Raw genomic sequence first — 19,892 nt, forward strand, 5'->3', positions numbered from 1 at the left:
TTTTTTCTTTTGATTACGCCAAGTTTAAGGAAACATTAAATTTTTATCATTTTGCAAACGTTAGGGGAATGTTACTTTTGAATGTTCACTTAATGTTCTTAAAGGGGTAGTTACATTTAAAAAAATAAAAAAAGTTAATCAAATGTCCAACTAAATAACATTTTGAGAACATTATTAATGACCGCAGAACTTTGAACGAACATTCCATTAATGTTACTAACTTTCAGAGAACCTTGCCAGAACATTCTGAGAACGCTAGGATAGTTTTAAATAGAATTTATCATCCAGAAACATAGTGAAACATAGTTTCTGTGGCACTCATTGACAAGAGAGTCAGTTCCCAGACCAGCTTGGCTTGTGAACACATTCTCATCTTCTCCAGACATTAGCTGGACCCGGATCAGGATCGTCTGACAGCTCATGCAGAGAGAGCCGTTCTCCTCTCAGAATTCCTGCGTGTTGAATTAATGGGAGCAGTTGAGGGTGTAATTGCAGTGCTGGAGTCAAAGCTGTGAGACACGATAATGTCCGCTGAATAAAAGCCTGGCAGAGTTTACGTACTGAACAATATTAGCGGATTACACACATCAAACAAGCTCTGATTAATGCCTGAGAGGCAGGACACAGTGGAAACAGGAGGAAACCGGAGATAATTGTAGGAATATCTGAAAGCGCTAATGACCTTAAATCATTGTGCACAATGAAGAGAGTAGATGAGTCTGAGGAATCCTACTGTCTCGCACAAGTTCAGATGCTTAGATGAACATTTACAAACCTGTGTTTTTACTACAGCAAATGAACTCAACGTTTCAGAGCGTCATGCATTTAACCTTTAAGGCCTCGGGCGTATGAAAGTGTCTCTGAATGAAGGGACTGAATGAACTGAATGAAGTTATTATATTTAGATGATGGATTATGAAGACAAAAATAGTCTGGTTTGATTTCATGCCACATTTTAATATCACGCAGATGCTAGTCATCTATCCGAATTTTGAATTATTTTTTATATTTTTCTATGATCTTATTTTAATATTAGTTGATGTTTTAGTATTTTGTGTTGTGCGTTTGCCATTTATACTGGTTCTTTTCTAAATGCATCTATATAATTTTTATTAGTTTTTATTTCACTTTTAGTGTGTTATTTTAAATAAAAATTAGATTTTTTAAAAACATATATTTTAAGTGTTTTTTAATTGTTTTAGCTTTAGTTGATGATAATATTTTTTTATTAGTTGTAAAATTTTAGTTACAAGTTTTACTAATTTTGTGTGTTCTTGTAATTTTTATTATTTTTTGTAAATATATCTTTGTAGTTTTTATTAAATTGTTTTTCAAGTGTAGTTTGAGTTATTTTAGAGCAATGAAAATCAGAAATTTTCCCTTTTCCCTTGTCAACTAGGTAAAATAAAATCAGTATATATATATTTATATATATATATATATATATATATATATATATATATATATATACATGTTACTTGTAGCTAACTATAATAACCATAAGTATTTATATATTACATTTTTAAAAAAGTTTTGGTGGTTTATATGACTGTGTTCTTGGACTTTACACTTACTATATGTAATATAGTATGCTGAATATATATATACACACACACACACACACATATATATATATATATATATATATATATATATATATATATATATATATATATATATATAAAAAAAATGTAGAAATATTCTATTCAAATACCCTATTAATATTCATCACCCATGATTTGAAAATGTTTAATTATCAGGAGGCTCACTGACATAAGGTGAGTATTATTCAGCTGCTGGTGACTGGAGTCTAATGTAAGCAGACAGATCTGACTCCAGTCCTGCTCGATTCTGCAGCTGATGACGTCACTGCACAAGGCTCCAGCGCGTGCTTGTGTATCTGCTGCCATCTAGTGCTGGAAGAACTGCGCACAACATATAAGTCTATAATTAAATAGCAAAACAATGTTACTTATTCTAAAAACAAAGTAATATATGTCCAAATACCGATCTTGAAGAAGTCTGGAATGTTTATGATGTCAAATTTCAGCTTCCTCGTTTCTAAAACATTTAATCAATAATTAAATTTTTTCCCCATGTTGGTAAATCCGATAAACAAGGCTCATGTGCTTTATTTTACTTGATAAATGTAGTGCTACTTTGTATAATTTATTCTAAATAGATAATACTGTACACTTCGTTTAGGTAAAAATCACATTCATAATTTGATGTGTTTTAAATTCAAACCCAGTGCAGTAGATTGTTTGCAGCTTGGTCATGTTTATTTCAGAAAATATAATAAGAAAATAATATTAAACTACGAGAATATCTCTAATTACTGAATTAGTTTATTTCAGGTTTTCTTTATTATGAAAAAATAAAGTAATAATAACAATAATAATAATAATAATATTAAGCGTAATAATAATAATAATAATAATAATAATAATAAATGATTTTGTTTATTTTAGGTTTTTTTAAGAATTAATAAAAATAAGTAATAATAATAATAATAATAATTAACGTAATAATAATAATAATAATTTAAATAAAATAAACATAATAATAATAATAATAATACTAATAATAATAATAATAATAATAATAAACATAATAATAATTAACATAAACGTAATAATGATAATAATAATCAACAATGATGATGATGATGATAATAACAGCAACAATAATAATAATAATAATAATAATAACAAACGTGTAATTAAAATATACAGGAAAATCAACGGCCCGCCCTCATCCCCGCGCGTCATCAGCGCGCGTCGCGTCCCGTCTGGACCGCAGCGTCGGTGAATCTGGAGGAGGATGATTTCAGCGGCGGTTCTGCGCGCGATCGGGCGCGTGACGCGAGCACGAGCCGCGTTCACAGGTACAGAAACACAGTCTGAGAATCTCAGCGCCCTTCGATTGTTTTGATGATATTTGTGTGATTATTGCGTGCGCTTGTGTTTGCCCTTGTAATGACCCACACCATGCATCATCCCCAGAACACATGACACGTGTAGTACTGTTCATACATACAGTAGATACAGTAACACCAGTGCTGGGGAGTAACTAGTTACATGTAGCGGCGTTACATAATTTAACTATATGTAACAGTAATCTGTTACAGTTGCTGAGAAAAAAATATAAAAATGTTAATGATTACAAAGAGGTTACATCTGAATACGTCTTGTATTAATATTTAGTATTGCTTGTTATGATTTTAAATCCGTATTTATTTAACCTCAGAATGATCTCAAAGTAATAAAAGCTGATCAAGTCTGATGGTGGCTGTGCTTTAAAATTAAATGATTAAAACCTTAATTAAAGTGATGAAGGATTCTGGAAGTACTGCTGTAAGGTTAACCCTGCCTGCTTTAAATGTGTAAAAATGAAACGTAATAAAATGTAATCAGTTACGTTAACTGAAATAGTTACACTACTTGTTACATTTTAAATAACAGGGTAGCTTGTAACCATTTCCAGAGTAATCTTCCCAGCACTGAGTCATACAGTAGTTTATATTATGGCAGGTTTTGCTCTTGTTTGGCAGCTCCTCTGGCTGTAAGATGTTACTCTCATGCCAAAGTGGAGAGCGATGAGGAGTTTGACTCCCGCTGGGTGACGTACTTCAACAAACCAGACCTGGACACCTGGGAGCTGCGTAAAGGTGACAGTACAGTAAAAATATGAAATATTTTTACAATTCAAAACAGCTGTTTTCTATGTGAATATGTGTTAAACTGTAATTTATTTCTGTGATGTGCAGCTGTATTTTCAGCATCATTACTCCAGTCTTCAGTGTCACATGATCTTCAGAAATCACTCTAATATGATGATTTGCTGCTCGAGAAACATTTCTGATTATTAACAATGCTGAAGACATATTTTTTGTGTGATTATCTATTCGTTCTCTCCAGGAATGAACACTCTGATTGGATACGACCTCGTTCCAGAACCGAAGATCCTGGACTCTGCTCTGCGCGCCTGCAGGAGACTGAATGATCTGGCCAGTGCCGTCCGCATCCTGGAGGCCGTCAAAGTGAGAGAAACAAGCGCTCGGCTAGAATAGAGTTTATGCTTTTATTTGTGTCTCTGTTAAAGGTACAGTTCACCCAAAAAATTAAATGCTGAGGACATATCGGATTTGGAGAAATGTAGCATTGCCTCACTTGCTCTGCAGTGAATGGGTGCCGTCAGAATGAGACTCCAAACAGCTGATAAAAACATCACATTATAAAACAGATAGTTCTGGTTCTTGATTCTGATTGGCTGAGACGCGTTCAAAGCTGTTGCAAATTACAAAGTAACAAAGTAACATACACCTTTGTTTACGTTTGTCGGTTGCTCGGCAACCACTTTGTTGCAACCACAGCTGTTTCTGAGGAGTTACATTGTTTGGTGGAAGAATAATGTTTTTATTAATATCATTACACTTTATTTGCTCTGCTTTATTTTGTGAAACCTTACTACGTATATGATATAACCGTTTTATAAAAGCAATAAGTGAATTTATAACAGCTAAGCTCATGCCTAACAATGCCACTTATCTGTTATAAATTCACTGTAAACCACGGCTTCTTGTGGCTTATTGCTTTAATAATCCACAGCACTCCAGTCCATCAGTTCACATCTGGAGAAGACAAAAGCTGAAACAAATCCAGCATTAAGACGTTTTCCACACCACTCCATAGAGTCTATAATCCATAATAAACACTTCCTCCAGTGAAAAAGTGCATCTCCTGTTGTCTCTCACATCAAAATCCAGACACATATTTGTTTAGATCTGTTTAAACACTGCTTGATCTGTGCAGATTTCTCTCCTGATTCACACCAGAACACTTTTTCACTGGAGGAAGTGTTATTATGGATTATAAACTCATATGTGAGTCTCTAATCTTCATTCACACTGAAGAGGAAGGGTCTAATCTTCAGTGGGCAGAAGGTTTATTATTAACATGCCGCACACGCTCTGGTGTTTCTCAGGATAAGTCTGGTCCTCATCAGGAGATCTATCCGTATGTGATCCAGGAGCTCAGACCCACGCTGCAGGAGCTGGGCATCTCCACTCCAGAAGAGCTGGGCATCCATCAACTCTGAGTCTGCTCTCGGACTCCTCAAAGCAGGTTCCTCGTCATTTTACTTCTTGAAAGCACAAATGCATCACTCGTTTTTGATGCATGTTTTTTATGCATCAGATTTTGCGCATATAATGATCTGCGTCTGTTTGTGTTTCAGGGTTTTTGTGAATTGGATGGGGTTTTCTACCTCTCTGCTCACCGTACGATATTCAGGAAGTCAAACACGGTCCCGTCCTGAATAAAAACAATGGGCCTAATAAATGAAGCAATACTGAATGAGTGATTTGGTTTGTGTTTGAATGATTTGTCCTGAGATGATGAGAGTTTGTACGGTTATTCAGCAAACACTGACCTGCTATATCTGCACCAAAAACTCATCAACACACATTAAAATGGTAAAAAAATGTAAGCCAAAAAAAAAAAAAAAAAAAAAAAAAAAATATATATATATATATATATATATATATATATATATATATATATATATATTATATATATATAAAACTGTCTAAGCAGAATCACATCACCATCAGAAACTTTCAGTTTCTGTTGTTCATAATTTGCCCTTCCACAAATAAAGACCTAAAAATGTCATACATTTGAGCAGAAAGTTTTAAAATCATAAAGTCATGGCTTTAAATGTTAACATGCATTGCAAAAACGAATAAATATTAAAAAAAAAAAAAAAAAAAAATATAAAAAATAATATCTTCCTCTGAATTTTTTTTTTCAAATACAAATATGTAAACATTCTTAAATCTAGCTTTTTTTTTCTTTCTTTGAATAAGTTGTTTTTTCTGAGTCAGCTGGCAGATATTTGTTCGTTTTAATCTTAAACTCCCTTAATTTTGATAAATTTCCCATAAAACAAATTCTAATAAAAATGATGTAATAAAATTTTAGTTATATTTTAGTTTTAGGTATTTAAGTACACTGAGTTAAACTAATAGAAAATGTAAAATATTTTAAATATATATATTTTAACAAATTATATATATATATACAGTACAGACCAAAAGTTTGGAAACATTGCTATTTTTAATGTTTTTGAAAGAAGTTTCTTCTGCTCATCAAGCCTGCATTTATTTGATCAAAAATACAGAAAAAAAATTGAATATTTGATATATTATTACAATTTAAAATAATTGTTTTTAAATTTATTATACTTTAAATTATCATTTATTTCTGTGATGCAAAGCTGAATTTTTAGGATCATTATCACATGATCCTTTAGAAATCATTCTAATATGATGATTCATTATCAAAGTTGGAAACAGTTCTGCTGCTTAATATTTTTTTCAGAACATGTGATACTTTTTTAGGATACTTTGATGAATAAAAAGTAAAAAAAAAAAAAAAAAAGAAGCTATGTTTTTAAAATATAAATATTTTGTAATAACAATATACACTACTGGTCAGTAATTTGGGGTCAGTCATTTTTTTTTTCTTTCTTTTTTTAAATAAAATCAATACTTTTATTAAATTGATAAAAAGTGATAATAAAGAAAATATATTATTAGAATATATATTATTAGAATTTTTTTTTTATTTTGAATGAATGCAGTTCTTTTTAACCTTTTATTCATCAAATATATTAGACAGCAGAACTGTTTCCAACACTCATAATAAATCAGAATATTAGAATGATTTCTAAATGATCATGTGATAGACTGGATGTTACATGTGACACTGGAGGCTGGAGTAATGATGCTGAAAATTCAGCTTTGTATCACGAATAAATTATTTTTTTAAATTATATTCAAATAGAAAACTATTATTTTAAGTTGTAATAATATTTCACAATATTACTGTTTTTTCTGTATTTTTGATCAAATAAATGCAAGCTTGATGAGCAGAAGAGACTTCTTTCAAAAACATTAAAAATAGTAATGTTTCCAAACTTTTGGTCTGTACTGTGTATATATTATGTATATATATATATATATATATATATATATACACTGCCAGTCAAAAGTTTAAGATCAGTAAGATTTGTAATGTTTTTAAAAAAGTCTCTTCTGCTCATCACGGCTGCATTTATTTGATCAGAAATACAGAAGGAAAAAAACAGTAATATTGTGAAATATTATTGCAATTTAAAAATAACTTTTTAATGTTAAAAAACTGTCATTTATTCCTGTGATGCACATCTGTATTTTCAGCATCATTACTCCAGTCTTATGTCTTAAAAAAAGTATCACAGGTTCCAAAAAAATATGAAGCAGCAAAAAATCATCATATTAGAATGATTTCTGAAGATCATGTGACTCTGAAGACTGGAGTAATGATGCTGAAAAATACAGCTGCACATTTGAAAGTATATTAAAATAGAAAACCATTATTTTAAATGGTAATAATATTTTACAATATTACTGGCCTCTTTAACACACATTAAAAATCTCACTGATGCAGCGGTGTGTGTTAAAGGCTGCAGTGGCGCCGGAGCGCCTGTAAGCAGCAGCAGCGCGCAGAGTCCGCGGAAGTGACGTCAGGCGAAGAAGAATCTGTGTTTACAGCAGTGTTTTTGAACTGTTAGCATGAGCTCCGACAGTGTGCTTTAAGACATGATCTCGCGTCTAAAGCGTCTTTCTGAAACACCGACATGAGCGACGCGACGGAGAGCCGCGAGCAGCGCGCTCCTCTGTCCTCAGCCGCGATGAAGGTGCGTCTCTAGCTCAGTCCGAGCATCTGTTGTGTCATTAGACAGCTATAACAGGAAAACTCTCTTTTCATGTGTGTTTGACTCTAATCTTATGTGTGAACAATGAGTTTGTGTCTCTGAATGATATTTGTGTGCACTGAATTCATGCTGATGAAATCATGAGCACATGAGATATGATATGATTTCAGAATCAGAAGTTTATTAGCTGAATAAGTTTCTAAGTTGCACTAAAAGTATGCATGCTATGTCAAATTATAATGAAATTATAATTATATTATATATATATATATATATATATATAGATATAAGTATAATTATTGGTACATATAGAGATTTTTTAATTATTATTATTTATGCACAGAATATTTAAATACATTACCAGTCAAAAGTTTTCGAACAGTAAGATTTTTTTAATGTTTTTTTAAATCAGTCTCTTCTGCTCACCGAGCCTGCATTTATTTGATCAAAAATACAGCTATGATAGTAGAATTGTGGTATATTTTTGTTATTTTGTGTAATTTTTTTATTATTTAAAATATCTGTTTTCTATGTGAATATCTGGTGATGTGCAGCTGTATTTTCAGCATCATTACTCCAGTCTTCAGTGTCACATGATCTTCAGAAATCATTCTAATATGATGATTATTAACATTATACACATTACCATTCAAAAAGCTTGGAGTCAGTATAATTTTTTGGGAATGAAATTATAGAAATGAATACTTTTATTTAGTGAGAGGATGCTTTGAATCGATCTGAGGTGATGATAAAGATGTTTATAATGTTACAAAAGATTTCTATTTCAGATAAATGCTGTTCTTATAAACTTTCTATTCATCTGTAAATCCTGAAAAATTCTACTCCGCTGTTTTCAACATTGATAATAATCAGAAATGTTTCTTGAGCAGCAAATCATCATATTAGAATGATTTCTGAAGATCATGTGACACTGAAGACTGGAGTAATGATGCTGAAAATTCAGCTGCGCATCACAGAAATAAATTACAGTTTAACAGATATTCACATAGAAAACAGATATTTTAAATCATAATATTATTTCACAATTTTACAGTATTTTTGATCAAATAAATGCAGGCTTGCTGAGCTGAAGAAAGCATTAAATGTTAGTGTAAATGGTGACAGTATAAGTATGTTAAGAATGCAATTGTTACATGTCAGCAATAACGTATGATATGAGATCTCATACCGTTTATTTGTCACCGTGAATGCAATGTTGAATCATTAGAGAGCTGAAATCAGTGACCAGCCGCAAGCGTTGGAGAAGAGAGGACCGTACATCATGACCAAGGCTCCTGCTTTCCACACCACGCTCCGTAAGTCCCGCGACTTCGGATCACTCGTCTGCTCTCGTAACCTGCGTGTACTGACATAGAAAGTGTGTTTTCAGAGAAGCACAGAGACACGGCCAGACGAGCTCTTCAGAAGAGAGGACTGGGCTCGGGGAGGCCTGTGCTTCATCAGCCACGACACAAACCAACGACGTGAGTCTCAGCAGCGACGAAACACATGCAAACACAGATATTCACACTCATGCATTCATGCATTTGGCAGATGCTTCCACGCAAAGTGACTTGCATTGCATTTAAGGGATGCATTTGTTGTAAATCAGTGCAATTAGTGTGTGTCTATGCATTGCATTTAAGGGATGGTTTTTTTGTTTATCTGTGAAATTAGTGTGTGTATATTGATAGATGATAATGTATGTGAGGGTTATTATCATTCAACTTAAACTTAAATTAAATAAAAAGTGTGTAGATATATTTTAAAAAAAAACATAAAATGTAATAAAAAATGACGAAACAGTGTTATTTTAGTATCACTGATTTAATATATTAGATTAACATATGTTATATTTTAGTATCATTGATATGATAATTGTTTTTATTATTATTTTGAATTAGTTTTTATTTTTATGTTTCATTTTCATTACAGTTAAAGAGATTTTGTTGTGTGTTTCTGTCATTTTTATTATTATTTTTAATGTCTATAATTTTTTTTTATTTTTTTATTATTATTATTATTATTTATTTTTATAATTTTTTTGGTGATTTTAAGTCAAGTGAAACTAAATAAAAATTTAAAATATTTTCTTAGCAACTTTACGTTTTTAAATATTTGATTTCAGTCAACTTTGATTTTTTTTTTCAGTGCTGAAAGTGCTTTTCTATAGTTAGTAGTTTGTTTACTATGACGACCCTGCAACAAAATTACTAAAACTTCAACTAAAAACAAATGAGAACAGAAAATCAAAATATTAACATGAACTATAATAGTATATCACTGATGCTAAAACGACTGTACAAATGCATTAAAGCTGGAGTCAGTGTTGTGTGTTTATCGAGTGAAGAGTTGGGTTGATTCTGTGTCTCTTCAGCCACGCAAACGCAGTAGTGTTACTGTTCAGTGTGTTTCTCTCCGCAGTGTGAGGTTCAGTAAGGGCTACGCTGCTCTGAGTCAGACGGGAGACGATTCGCTCGTATCACTGGACTCTGACAGGTACCAGCTCAGTGTTAGTTAAAGGCCTGTGATTGGCCAGAAACACGTTCTGTTTGATTAGAGGAAGTGTGTGCTGATTGATTGATTGTGTCTGGTTTCATCAGCGACGCGGAGCTGGATTGTTCGTCTGGATATTCCTCAGCTGAGGTGAGTTTAAAGCTTATATAGTTTGGTTAACGGGTAGTTAGTTGCGTTCGTGTTTAGGGTTTTTATACGCATCATCGTGCACTGATCAGATATTTAATAAGAAGGCGTGTGTTTATGAAGCGTCTGGTCTCTCCGCAGGTGCATCCAGACCTGAGCAGGCAGCTGCTGAAGGATGGATATCACCTGGACGAAATCCCTGATGATGAGGATCTGGACCTGATTCCTCCGAAAGCCCTGAGCTCCTCCGTCTGCTGCTGCTCTGATGCGTCCTCCTGCTGTGTGCAGTGAGGAACGGACCAGAAACAGTGTTTTTACTAGAATCCCTCTTCGTAGCCAAACCCCCAAACGCTTCCAGCTTTGAGATCAGTCTGTGGTTTACTGACCGTCATGAACACACTCCAGAGCGGCTCACAAATCAGAATTAATCAGTTAGGAGTTATATTTAAACATTAGGTGGATCTAAGTATCGTTGCCACACCAGTAGTGATGTTATTTAGCCCGAATTCTCATTGCTGTAATGTGTGGAAGTTTGTTTCTGTCACAGGATGAAAAAAAAAAAAAAAAAAAAGTCATTTTGAGAACTTTTTCTCTCACAATTTGGATTTATGCAAGATATAACCCTTAGAAAAATCTGAAAAAAGTCAAAATTGTGAGATTAAATTCGTGATTGTTAGAAAAAAGGTGCAATTATTATTATTATTTTTTTTTTTTCATAAAAACTGAATTGTGAGAATTCATAGGAAAAAAGTCAAAAGAAAAAAGTTTGAATTGTGAAATATAAATTTGTAATTGTGAGAAAAAAGTCTAAGATTAAATAAAATTAAATTAAGATTAAATCGTCGCAATTAAAAAAAAAAAAAAAATTGTTTCCCAAAAACAGAATTGCGAGATGTGAACTTGAAAAAAAAAAAAAATATATATATATAAATTATAATTATATATATAATATTATTTCTAAAATAAATATATAAGTTATCTTTTTTTGTTTTTTTTTTGTTTTATGTATTTTTTTTAGTTTGATTATGATTCTTTATCAGTTATTAAAAAAATATATAAATAATATATATATATAAAAGAATTGTGGTAACACTTTTTTTGTCCCCCAACAATTTTATTTTTCTCAGAATTACACGTTTATATCTCTTTATACCAGAATTGAGAGGAAAAATTCTGAATTGCGAGATTAAAAAGTTTCCATTATTATTATTTGAATTCTTTTGAATGTTTTTTTTTAAATTCTGTTGCAGAAACAGGTTTCCATAGTGACACCAAAGATCTCATTCTCTTTGCTGTAATGAATGAAAACAGTTACATTTAAACAGACAGTTAGTTATTCATCATGCAAGTATTCGTTGTGCTGCCTTTGAAATTATTTACAAAAGCATAGTACACTACTTTATATGTTTTGTCACAGAAATATGATTTGGAAGTGATTCGTGAGTGTAATCAGTGGTTTTATAATCATCATTTCACCTGAGACGGCGGCTAATGATTTCAAAACTCTCAGAAAAGGAAGTGAAGATGAAAGTGGGATCTGAAACACACAGAATACCCATGATGCTCCAGCTCTCAGCGTTTGGGGAAGTCAAGTGTTACTGATAGTGAGAAACCTGACACTACTTTACATACGTGTGTGTGTGTGTGTGTGTGTGTGTGTGTGTGTGTGTGTGTGTGTGTGTGTGTGTGTTACTCTGCTATGGAACTTCAAGGCTCTTTTGAAAAGCGTGTATTAATTTTTTTAACTATATTTTCTCTCTGTATGCTTTGGGATGCACTTCTCTCCAACAGCAGCACATTTTGTTCCTGAAATGAAGCGAGGCTGATGCGACTTGTTCCTTTAGTCAATACACGGCGTGTTATCTCCTATTTAAAATTGCATAATCAAGAATATTTTTATCTGCCCTCAAACATGCATCTGCTTGAGTATTATAAAGATGTGGCTGTGTGTCGGTGTTTGTGGTTAAAGTGTGTGTGAGAGTGAGATCTTCAACACTATGCAACTAAACACTTTATTTCTTTACTTTGTAGCCACAAGAAATCAGTTACTGATTTTATAACGTGATAACTTTACTGACTTTTATTTTGCTGCTGTTATTTGTATTTAACAATGTTTCTTGACATTAAATGAAACTCGTGGTTAATGTGTGTCAGGTGTTTATATTCACAATCTCAGCATGGGGTCATGAAATAACCTCCAGTCTTCCTTGAATGCTATTTGGATTAAACTGGAACAGAGTTGGGAAAGCCAGAGTCACGTGTGTGTTGAGGAAAGTGGTGTCGTTTCTAGACAGATGATGATGGATGCGTAAAATATAACATGTAACGATAAATGTGAAACCGCGCGTGAGCACTTGAGGTCGCTGCTGTCTCCTCTGACAGCCTGAGTTTGATTCATGCATCAGAAATCATGACTTTTGAGCATGAATAAACATGCATCATGAAGCCTTCATGAGCTAAAACTGAACTCCTACATGTTCTTCATTAAATCAACCCATAAAATAACCAGAGTCCTTCATTAATGTCTCTTTTACCATAGATACTGCATCTCAGAATTAGTGAGCTGCTCACTTCATCAGAAAATGCTCTTTATGTAAGCAGTTTATTCAGTGAATATTTGAGAATGAAGTGTTTTAATTATGTTTGCGTTCCTGCAGACTCCTTTATGACATTAGAATTGATCTGTTCATTTTCTAAACATTTGTACATTATTAGAATACTTATGTATTTATTTGTTATTTGATTGATTTGGTGTATATTTCTGAATACCAAACGCACTGTAGGGGCATTTCAGCAGACATGACAGAATTATATTAACATTAGAATTCATCTGTTCGTTTCAAGCGATTTATTCAGCAAGTTATTTTTGTCATCATTAGAATATTTCAATATTTGTTTTATTATATTATTTCTAACGCACTGAATTAATAATTTTAACATTCGATCTGGTAATTTTAAATTTTTTTAATTTTTTATTTTATTTATTGTCATCATTAGAATATTTATTTATTTATTTATTTTAGTAGGCCTAATCAAATGTAATTTTCTGAATACCAAACGCACTGAACGAACTATTTTTACATTAGATCTGATCATTTTCTAAATATTACTTTTATTTATTTATTTATTTATTTATTTTATTTTGTCATCATTAGAATATTTATTTATTTTATTTTAGTAATCAAATGTAATTTTTTTAATACCAAACGCACTGACATAATCATATTGACACTAGATCTGTTCATTTTTCTAAACATTTCTTTAAATTAGTTTTGTCATCATTAGAATATATATATATATATATATATATATATATATATATATATATATATATATATATATATATATATATATAATTTTTTTGTTTGTTTGTTTTTGTTTTTGTAATTTAATGTGATTTTCTGAAAACCAAACGCACTGAACGAACTATTTTGACATTAGATCTGGTCGTTTTCTAAATATTACTTTTATTCATTTATTTATTTATTTGTGTGTGTGTTTATCATCATTAGAATATTTATTTATGTATTTTATTTTAGTAACCTAATGTAATTTTCTGAATACCAAACGCACTGAACGAATTATTTTGACAGTAGATCTGGTCATTTTTCTAATTAATTTTCTATACCAAGCCCGCTAGGAGCATTTAATATTGACATTATAATTGATGGGCTCATTTTCTATCTATCTATGTATGTGTATATTGCTGTCATCATTAGACGATTTATTGCGTTTCATTGTATTGTATTTTATTATTTTATGAAATGAAATTAATACCAAGCGCACATGCATGATTCCATCAGTGAGCGTGTGATTGACAGGTCTGTCGCGCTCGCGGGGTGGGGGTGCGCGGCGCGGCGCGGCGAGGGGAGGAAACGCCAGACAGACGCGAGCGGAGCGGAAGGGAGCTGCAGGGAGTTGAGCGCTGAACGCCGGGCGGCTCGGAGGTCTGTGATCACGGTTCTGCTCGCCTGAAACGGAGCACCGGATCGCCACGCGCTCGCTGTAGGAACGGAAAGCGCCGCCGCAGCGCGTGCACAGTTTACCGAGAGTTACCGAGCAGAAAGAGACGAGCGGAGCGGAGCCGAGCGATGGTGGATAACAGCGGCAGCGGCAAAACACAGATGGTGAGTCTAAATGTTCATAATGTTATTAATAATGCTGAACTCTTGAGCTGTCAATCAAACACCGCGACACACCGGATCGTCGGTACCGAGAGAGTTCGCTTCTGAGGTTTTATAATAACATTAGTAGCCTAAACATTTCAAGTAGAAACAATTTTCACTCATTTAAAGTTACATTTTTATGTAGAAAGACTGAAAGTCCATTACTAATACTAATTTAATGTACAACTTCGATAAACCATTTTTACAGTGAATTTAAAATAAAAACAAATGTTCTTATATTCTCATAATTTCAGTTTCAGGTTAAAGGGTTCATTTTCTAAGAGAAGTTATTAGTAAATTCATATCTAAGTGACTTTATCGCTTTATATGCATTTCTTATCTGTATCTGATGCACTTCTCTTTTCAGAGACGTGTATTATTATACTAATAATATTTAAATAATTTAGACTTGGGAAAATGACAAATAAGCTCATTATAGTCAGTGTTCCCTGCACCCTTTAAACCCAGAACCTTCTGCCATGTCCAGAGTTTCATTATTTAGTCTTTTATGAAGCTGTTTTTATCTTGGAGACCCACAATGGAGGTGATTTGGAGTTTTATTATCACTGTGGCGACACACACACACACACACACACACACACACACACACACACACACACACACACACACAGTGCCAGATGCATCTAAATGCACAAACATGCTGCTTTCATTAGGGGCCTCAGCTTTGATGCTTCTACTGTTTTCAGTCATCTTATATTATATCTCATTCCTGACTGTTTTACTCTAGTACGAGTGCATCTGAGTCATCGAATCAGGCTTGTTTTGTTTCAGAAATGCCACTATCTGTGTAGTTATAAGCTGTGAAGATCATGGTTTATTGCATGCAGGTTATTTAACCCGTCTGTCCTGCTGAACCTGCGGATTTAAAAACAGATCTGAGTTCAGAGCCGGTTTGCAGTTCAGTGTTTGATTGTCACATACCGCAGAAAACAAACATTGCTTATATATTTAAAGTGTTTACTTTCCTGATTACTTTCCAGTTTTTGTGCATTTTGCAAAAGGTTTTGATCTGTTTTCAGTCTTCAATCCTGATATATTTTTAAGAAAAGGGTTAATTTCAAAGTAAAGCGCATGAAGAGATGGTTTCATGTATTTAATCATATATTGGCCAGGTTAATATTTTGAAATTTTCAATTGATTTTATGCTTACAAATGTTGTATTTTGAGTAAATACTGTGTAAAATACAAATTAATTTAAATGCAGGCATTTTTTTCTGTTTTCTGTGATTAAATGAGCCATTAGCCACCAGTTCTCAGACATTAAAAACAAATTTTTGTGTTAATTACCATGACAATTAATTTTACACCTGCAAATGTATCTGCCTAAAATGTGTAAGAACAATATTCCGTTGATTTAATTTTTGTTGCACATTCTAAAATATTCTTATTCACATTCTAATTCCGCCGGAGCTTCTTGCATTAATGGTGAAATCAGCAGAATTTGCAACAACAGTCAAATGTGTATGTTTGCAAAACAAAAATGCATGAACATGATCAGTGAACGCTGGATGTAGTGACTGATGGGGTGTGTGACGGTTCTGCAAACATCCTTATCATGTTGCCAAAACATTTCAAAAATGTGTTAGTTTAGGAAATTGTATTTCTCAGCAAACGCATTCGAGGAAATGTTTAACAGAGCCAAACCTGAATGCACTTTAGAGCTTTTATCCAAAGTGAACTTTAAAACCTTACCCAGGATTTTAAATTGATTTTTTTAGAATACCTCAACTTGTCACTTGCCATGAAAATATTCAAGGAAGCTGTCAATGCATTAAAACACCAATCAATTACTTGATGCTTCCAAAACTATCAGCTGTTTCTGCATTAAAGGAATAGTTAACCATAAATGAAAATTAGCTGGAAATGTGTTCATCCTCAGTTTATACAAGATTAGGATGAGTTTGTTTCTTCATCAGGTTTGTAGAAATGTAGCACTGCATCAGTGTCTCAGCAATGGATGCTCTGCAGTGAATGGGTGCCGTCAGAATGAGAGTCCAAACAGCTGATAAAAAACATCACAATAATCCACAAGTAATCCACAGCACTCCAGTCCAGCAGTTAACATCTGGAGAAGACAAAAGATGAAACAAATCCAGCATTAAGACGTTTTCATCTAAAATTCATTGAGTTTATAATCCATAATAACACTTAATCCAGCGAAAAAGTGCATCTCCAGTTGTCTCTCACATCAAAATTCAGCCACATATTTGTTTAGAGCTGTTTAAACGCTGCTTGATCTGTGCAGATTTCTCTCCTGATTCACACCAGAACACTTTTTCACTGGAGGAAGTGTTATTATGGATTATAGACTCTATGTATTTGAGTTAAAAGCGCCATAAAGCTGGATTGTTTCATCTTTTGTCTTCTCCAGATGTTAACTGCTGGACTGGAGTGCTGTGGATTACTTGTGGATTATTGTGATGTTTTTATCAGCTGTTTGGACTCTCATTCTGACGGCACCCATTCACTGCAGTGCATCCATTGCTGAGACACTGATGCAGAAACTCAAAACTAAACTACACAGTTCAGCAAATTAATTTTTGGCTGAACTATTCCTTTAATGTTAACTTCAGCAGCCATATGTCTATGTTTGCATGTGATCAATGAATCCCATAACATGCCACAAAAAAAAAGTGCGTTCTGAGTTACGCATCTGTAGCTTTGAAGGGACATGCTGTAATCTGAGTGTTTGGCTCATTGATGTCTTCCCGTGTCTCAGGAGGCTGGTTTGGGTGGGTTCCCCCACAGCGGCTCCGCAGGAGTGAAGCTGGAGCAGATGATGGAGCAGCTGCAGCGGCAGCAGCAGGCGCGTCTGGAGATGGAGCACAAGGAGCGCAGGCTGCGTGAAGCTCACATCATGTACGCGCAGCAGCTCGCGGCTCAGCAGGCCGTTCTGGCCGCCGCTCGGGCTTCAGGGGCCGGGTTCATGAGCAAGAGCCTCGGCACTTCTGGGGCCGGACATCCGTCCCTTGTCTCTAATCAAAGCAGTTTGGACTCAGAACCCGAGGACGAGGAGGACCGGCGCCGAGACTCAGACGAGGATGATGATGATGGGATGATGGAGGGGGATGAAGGCAGCGAGGAGGAAGCCAGCGGGTTGGAGTTCCTCAGGAAGCAGACGCTGGCGCTGCAGCAGGGAGCCATCCGTCGGCCCTTCGGGAGCTTCTCGGGCCCCGGGGCCACCACAGACGCACAGAGAGCTCCGTCACCCACCGTCAGGATCAAACAGGAGCCCGAGGACGATCTCTCACCCGTCGGGCGACCCTCAGCATCTTCTCCTAACGGTCAAGCGGACTGGAGCTACGAGGATCACTTTAAAGTGGTAAGAGCTTGTGTTATGTTTTTGTCATTTCCTTTATAAATAAACATTCTGAAATCAAGACACATTAACTTGAGAAGCAAAATGGCATAAGATATGAAGTCTTGTTTACTGATAAATATATCAAAATGATGATTTTGATTAAAACGAGAAATAAACTTAATTAAAAAAATATTACTTTTCTGATCTCATTGGTATTTTTTTTTTTGTTTTAAGCAAATCTTGCTTAATTTTCATATATATATATATATATATATATATATCTTCTTTTTTTTTTTTTTAGTATCAAAATTCAGTTTATTCTTAAAAAAGAAAAATAAATTTGATTCAAAGGGGGAAAGTCTTTTTTTGACCCCATTAGCAGATCGTTTTAAGAAAAGAAAAAAAAATTCACTTAATATCTTTAGTCATTTTGCTTCTTAAGTCTCGTTTTCTGAAAAAAAAGGAAACCTATCAAATTGAAGCGAGTTTGTTTAAAACAATAAAATATCACTTAATGGGGTCAGAAAAAAAATCTACTTAATTCAAAGTGGAAAAAAGTTTATTTTTCTGAGCCCATTGGCAGATATTTTGCTTGCTATAAGCATAAACTCACTTCATATCTATACCTTTTATTTTTTATTTCAGAAAACCAGACTTCATATTTTAAGTCATTTTGCTTCTCAAACTGAATGAAGTGAGTTTATCCTTAAAACAAGAAAAATATCTGCCAATGGAGTCCCTTTGAATTAAGCAGATTTTTTCCCCCGACCCCATTTAAGCTTAAACTCGCTTAATTTGAGTGCATTTCAGGTATTTTGCATCTCAAGTAAAAGTATCTTAATTTAAGAATATTTATAGGTATCTTTAACTACTTTTTACAATGTGTCAGAATCACAGTGAATTCAAGAGATTCTGAAACGTTTGCATATTTGTTAAATACAACTGTTATTAGTAGTAAATTAAACACACACTTTGGCACTTTGGTTGATTTTGCATGACGTGAAAATGATCAAGTTAGAGAGGTTGAAGCTTTTGTAAGGTTTCCAGCTTCACACGGACATTTTTACTAGATTGGATCTTAAACGTACTGTAGTTCTTATTCAGCGGTAGATGAACAGTCTGTCTGCAGGTTTGTGTTTGTGCTGGTTTGAGCAGGAGAAGCATCTGCTCCTCTCCGTGTGTGTTTGCTCTCTTACTCTCCTGTCAAACTCTGAGTCGTCTCTGGCCGGCGTCCAGGCCGTGTGAAGAGACGTTTGGCCCATATTTGTCGGCTGAAGCGTGGAAGTGTTTGTGCATGCTTGTGACGGGCTTACAGTAGCTGCGTGATGGACGTTTATTGATTTTGATTAGAATGCTGCGTCACAGGAGTTTGAGAAAGTCATCATCTGACATGCATCTCCTAATGCAATGCATTCTGACATTTCCACACAATCCCAAAATGCATCTGATGCCTTCCTATCCATCAAATGTTTTTTCTAGTGTGCAAGTGTGTTTAATGTCATCATGCACAGCCGACATCTGCTCCTTTCTTCAGATTAACACACATCGATCACAATAAGATTAGGACTGTCGCAATTATTGATTAATAGTCTGATTGTGGTTATTTAATATAATCGCAATTATTTGAGATAACTGCAATAGTTGTGCAATAATTGTTACTTGAAATAAAATAAAAGGCTAGATAACAAGGCAGCATTTCTCATTTTAATTTAGCTGAACTTGATGTGCTAAAACAATAAACTTAAACTGAAATGAAATGAATAAACTATATAGACATTTTAAAACAGCAAACTAACTAAACAGCAACTTTAACTAAAATTAACAAGAAAGCAGAAAATATTTATATACAAAATATTAACAAAAACTTTCAGGAGCTCTGTCTGTCTGCGCGATTGCGTATTTCTTGCTTTGCCATTTCGTGAGTAATATGAGAAGCTTTTTAGCACTTTAGATGCACATTAGGTGTGTTATTGATGTTTTAAACGCTGTGCTTTATCATT

At 33.8% G+C, this 19,892-nt stretch overlaps 3 protein-coding genes across 3 annotated transcripts in view; all 3 read left to right on the forward strand.

The window, feature by feature from the left end:
- The first annotated feature begins 2,767 nt into the window (after nucleotides 1–2,767).
- On the forward strand, nucleotides 2,768–5,361 carry LOC109050331 (cytochrome c oxidase subunit 5A, mitochondrial-like). Its single transcript, XM_042775755.1, has 5 exons — nucleotides 2,768–2,887; nucleotides 3,554–3,670; nucleotides 3,921–4,042; nucleotides 4,987–5,126; nucleotides 5,239–5,361. Exons 1-4 carry the CDS (start codon nucleotides 2,824–2,826, stop codon nucleotides 5,098–5,100), a joined length of 417 nt encoding a protein of 138 aa, XP_042631689.1. The 5' UTR covers nucleotides 2,768–2,823; the 3' UTR covers nucleotides 5,101–5,126; nucleotides 5,239–5,361.
- Nucleotides 5,362–7,532: 2,171 nt separating this feature from the next.
- On the forward strand, nucleotides 7,533–11,191 carry LOC109050012 (protein FAM219B-like). Its single transcript, XM_019067681.2, has 6 exons — nucleotides 7,533–7,743; nucleotides 8,990–9,077; nucleotides 9,152–9,245; nucleotides 10,186–10,260; nucleotides 10,365–10,407; nucleotides 10,546–11,191. Exons 1-6 carry the CDS (start codon nucleotides 7,684–7,686, stop codon nucleotides 10,693–10,695), a joined length of 510 nt encoding a protein of 169 aa, XP_018923226.1. The 5' UTR covers nucleotides 7,533–7,683; the 3' UTR covers nucleotides 10,696–11,191.
- Nucleotides 11,192–14,337: 3,146 nt separating this feature from the next.
- Nucleotides 14,338–19,892, forward strand: part of LOC109063759 (AT-rich interactive domain-containing protein 3B-like) — a 43,444-nt gene continuing 37,889 nt past the window's right edge. Inside the window, exons 1-2 of the mRNA XM_042775757.1 lie at nucleotides 14,338–14,531; nucleotides 17,311–17,913. Coding sequence (XP_042631691.1) covers nucleotides 14,496–14,531; nucleotides 17,311–17,913 — 639 coding nt within the window. The 5' untranslated portion in view covers nucleotides 14,338–14,495. The remainder of the gene's footprint in view (nucleotides 14,532–17,310; nucleotides 17,914–19,892) is intronic.

Source organism: Cyprinus carpio, chromosome A18 (assembly GCF_018340385.1).
Source record: "Cyprinus carpio isolate SPL01 chromosome A18, ASM1834038v1, whole genome shotgun sequence".
NCBI lineage: Eukaryota > Metazoa > Chordata > Actinopteri > Cypriniformes > Cyprinidae > Cyprinus > Cyprinus carpio.

Bases quoted from the DNA above. Each gene is read 5' to 3' on its own strand.
- LOC109050331 (XM_042775755.1), top strand. From the start codon at position 2,824: ATGATTTCAGCGGCGGTTCTGCGCGCGATCGGGCGCGTGACGCGAGCA. The intron at 2,888-3,553 runs GTACAGAAACAC...CTTGTTTGGCAG, and splicing joins AGCACGAGCCGCGTTCACAG to CTCCTCTGGCTGTAAGATGT. The intron at 3,671-3,920 runs GTGACAGTACAG...CGTTCTCTCCAG, and splicing joins CACCTGGGAGCTGCGTAAAG to GAATGAACACTCTGATTGGA.
- LOC109050012 (XM_019067681.2), top strand. From the start codon at position 7,684: ATGAGCGACGCGACGGAGAGCCGCGAGCAGCGCGCTCCTCTGTCCTCA. The intron at 7,744-8,989 runs GTGCGTCTCTAG...TTGAATCATTAG, and splicing joins TGTCCTCAGCCGCGATGAAG to AGAGCTGAAATCAGTGACCA. The intron at 10,408-10,545 runs GTGAGTTTAAAG...GTCTCTCCGCAG, and splicing joins CTGGATATTCCTCAGCTGAG to GTGCATCCAGACCTGAGCAG.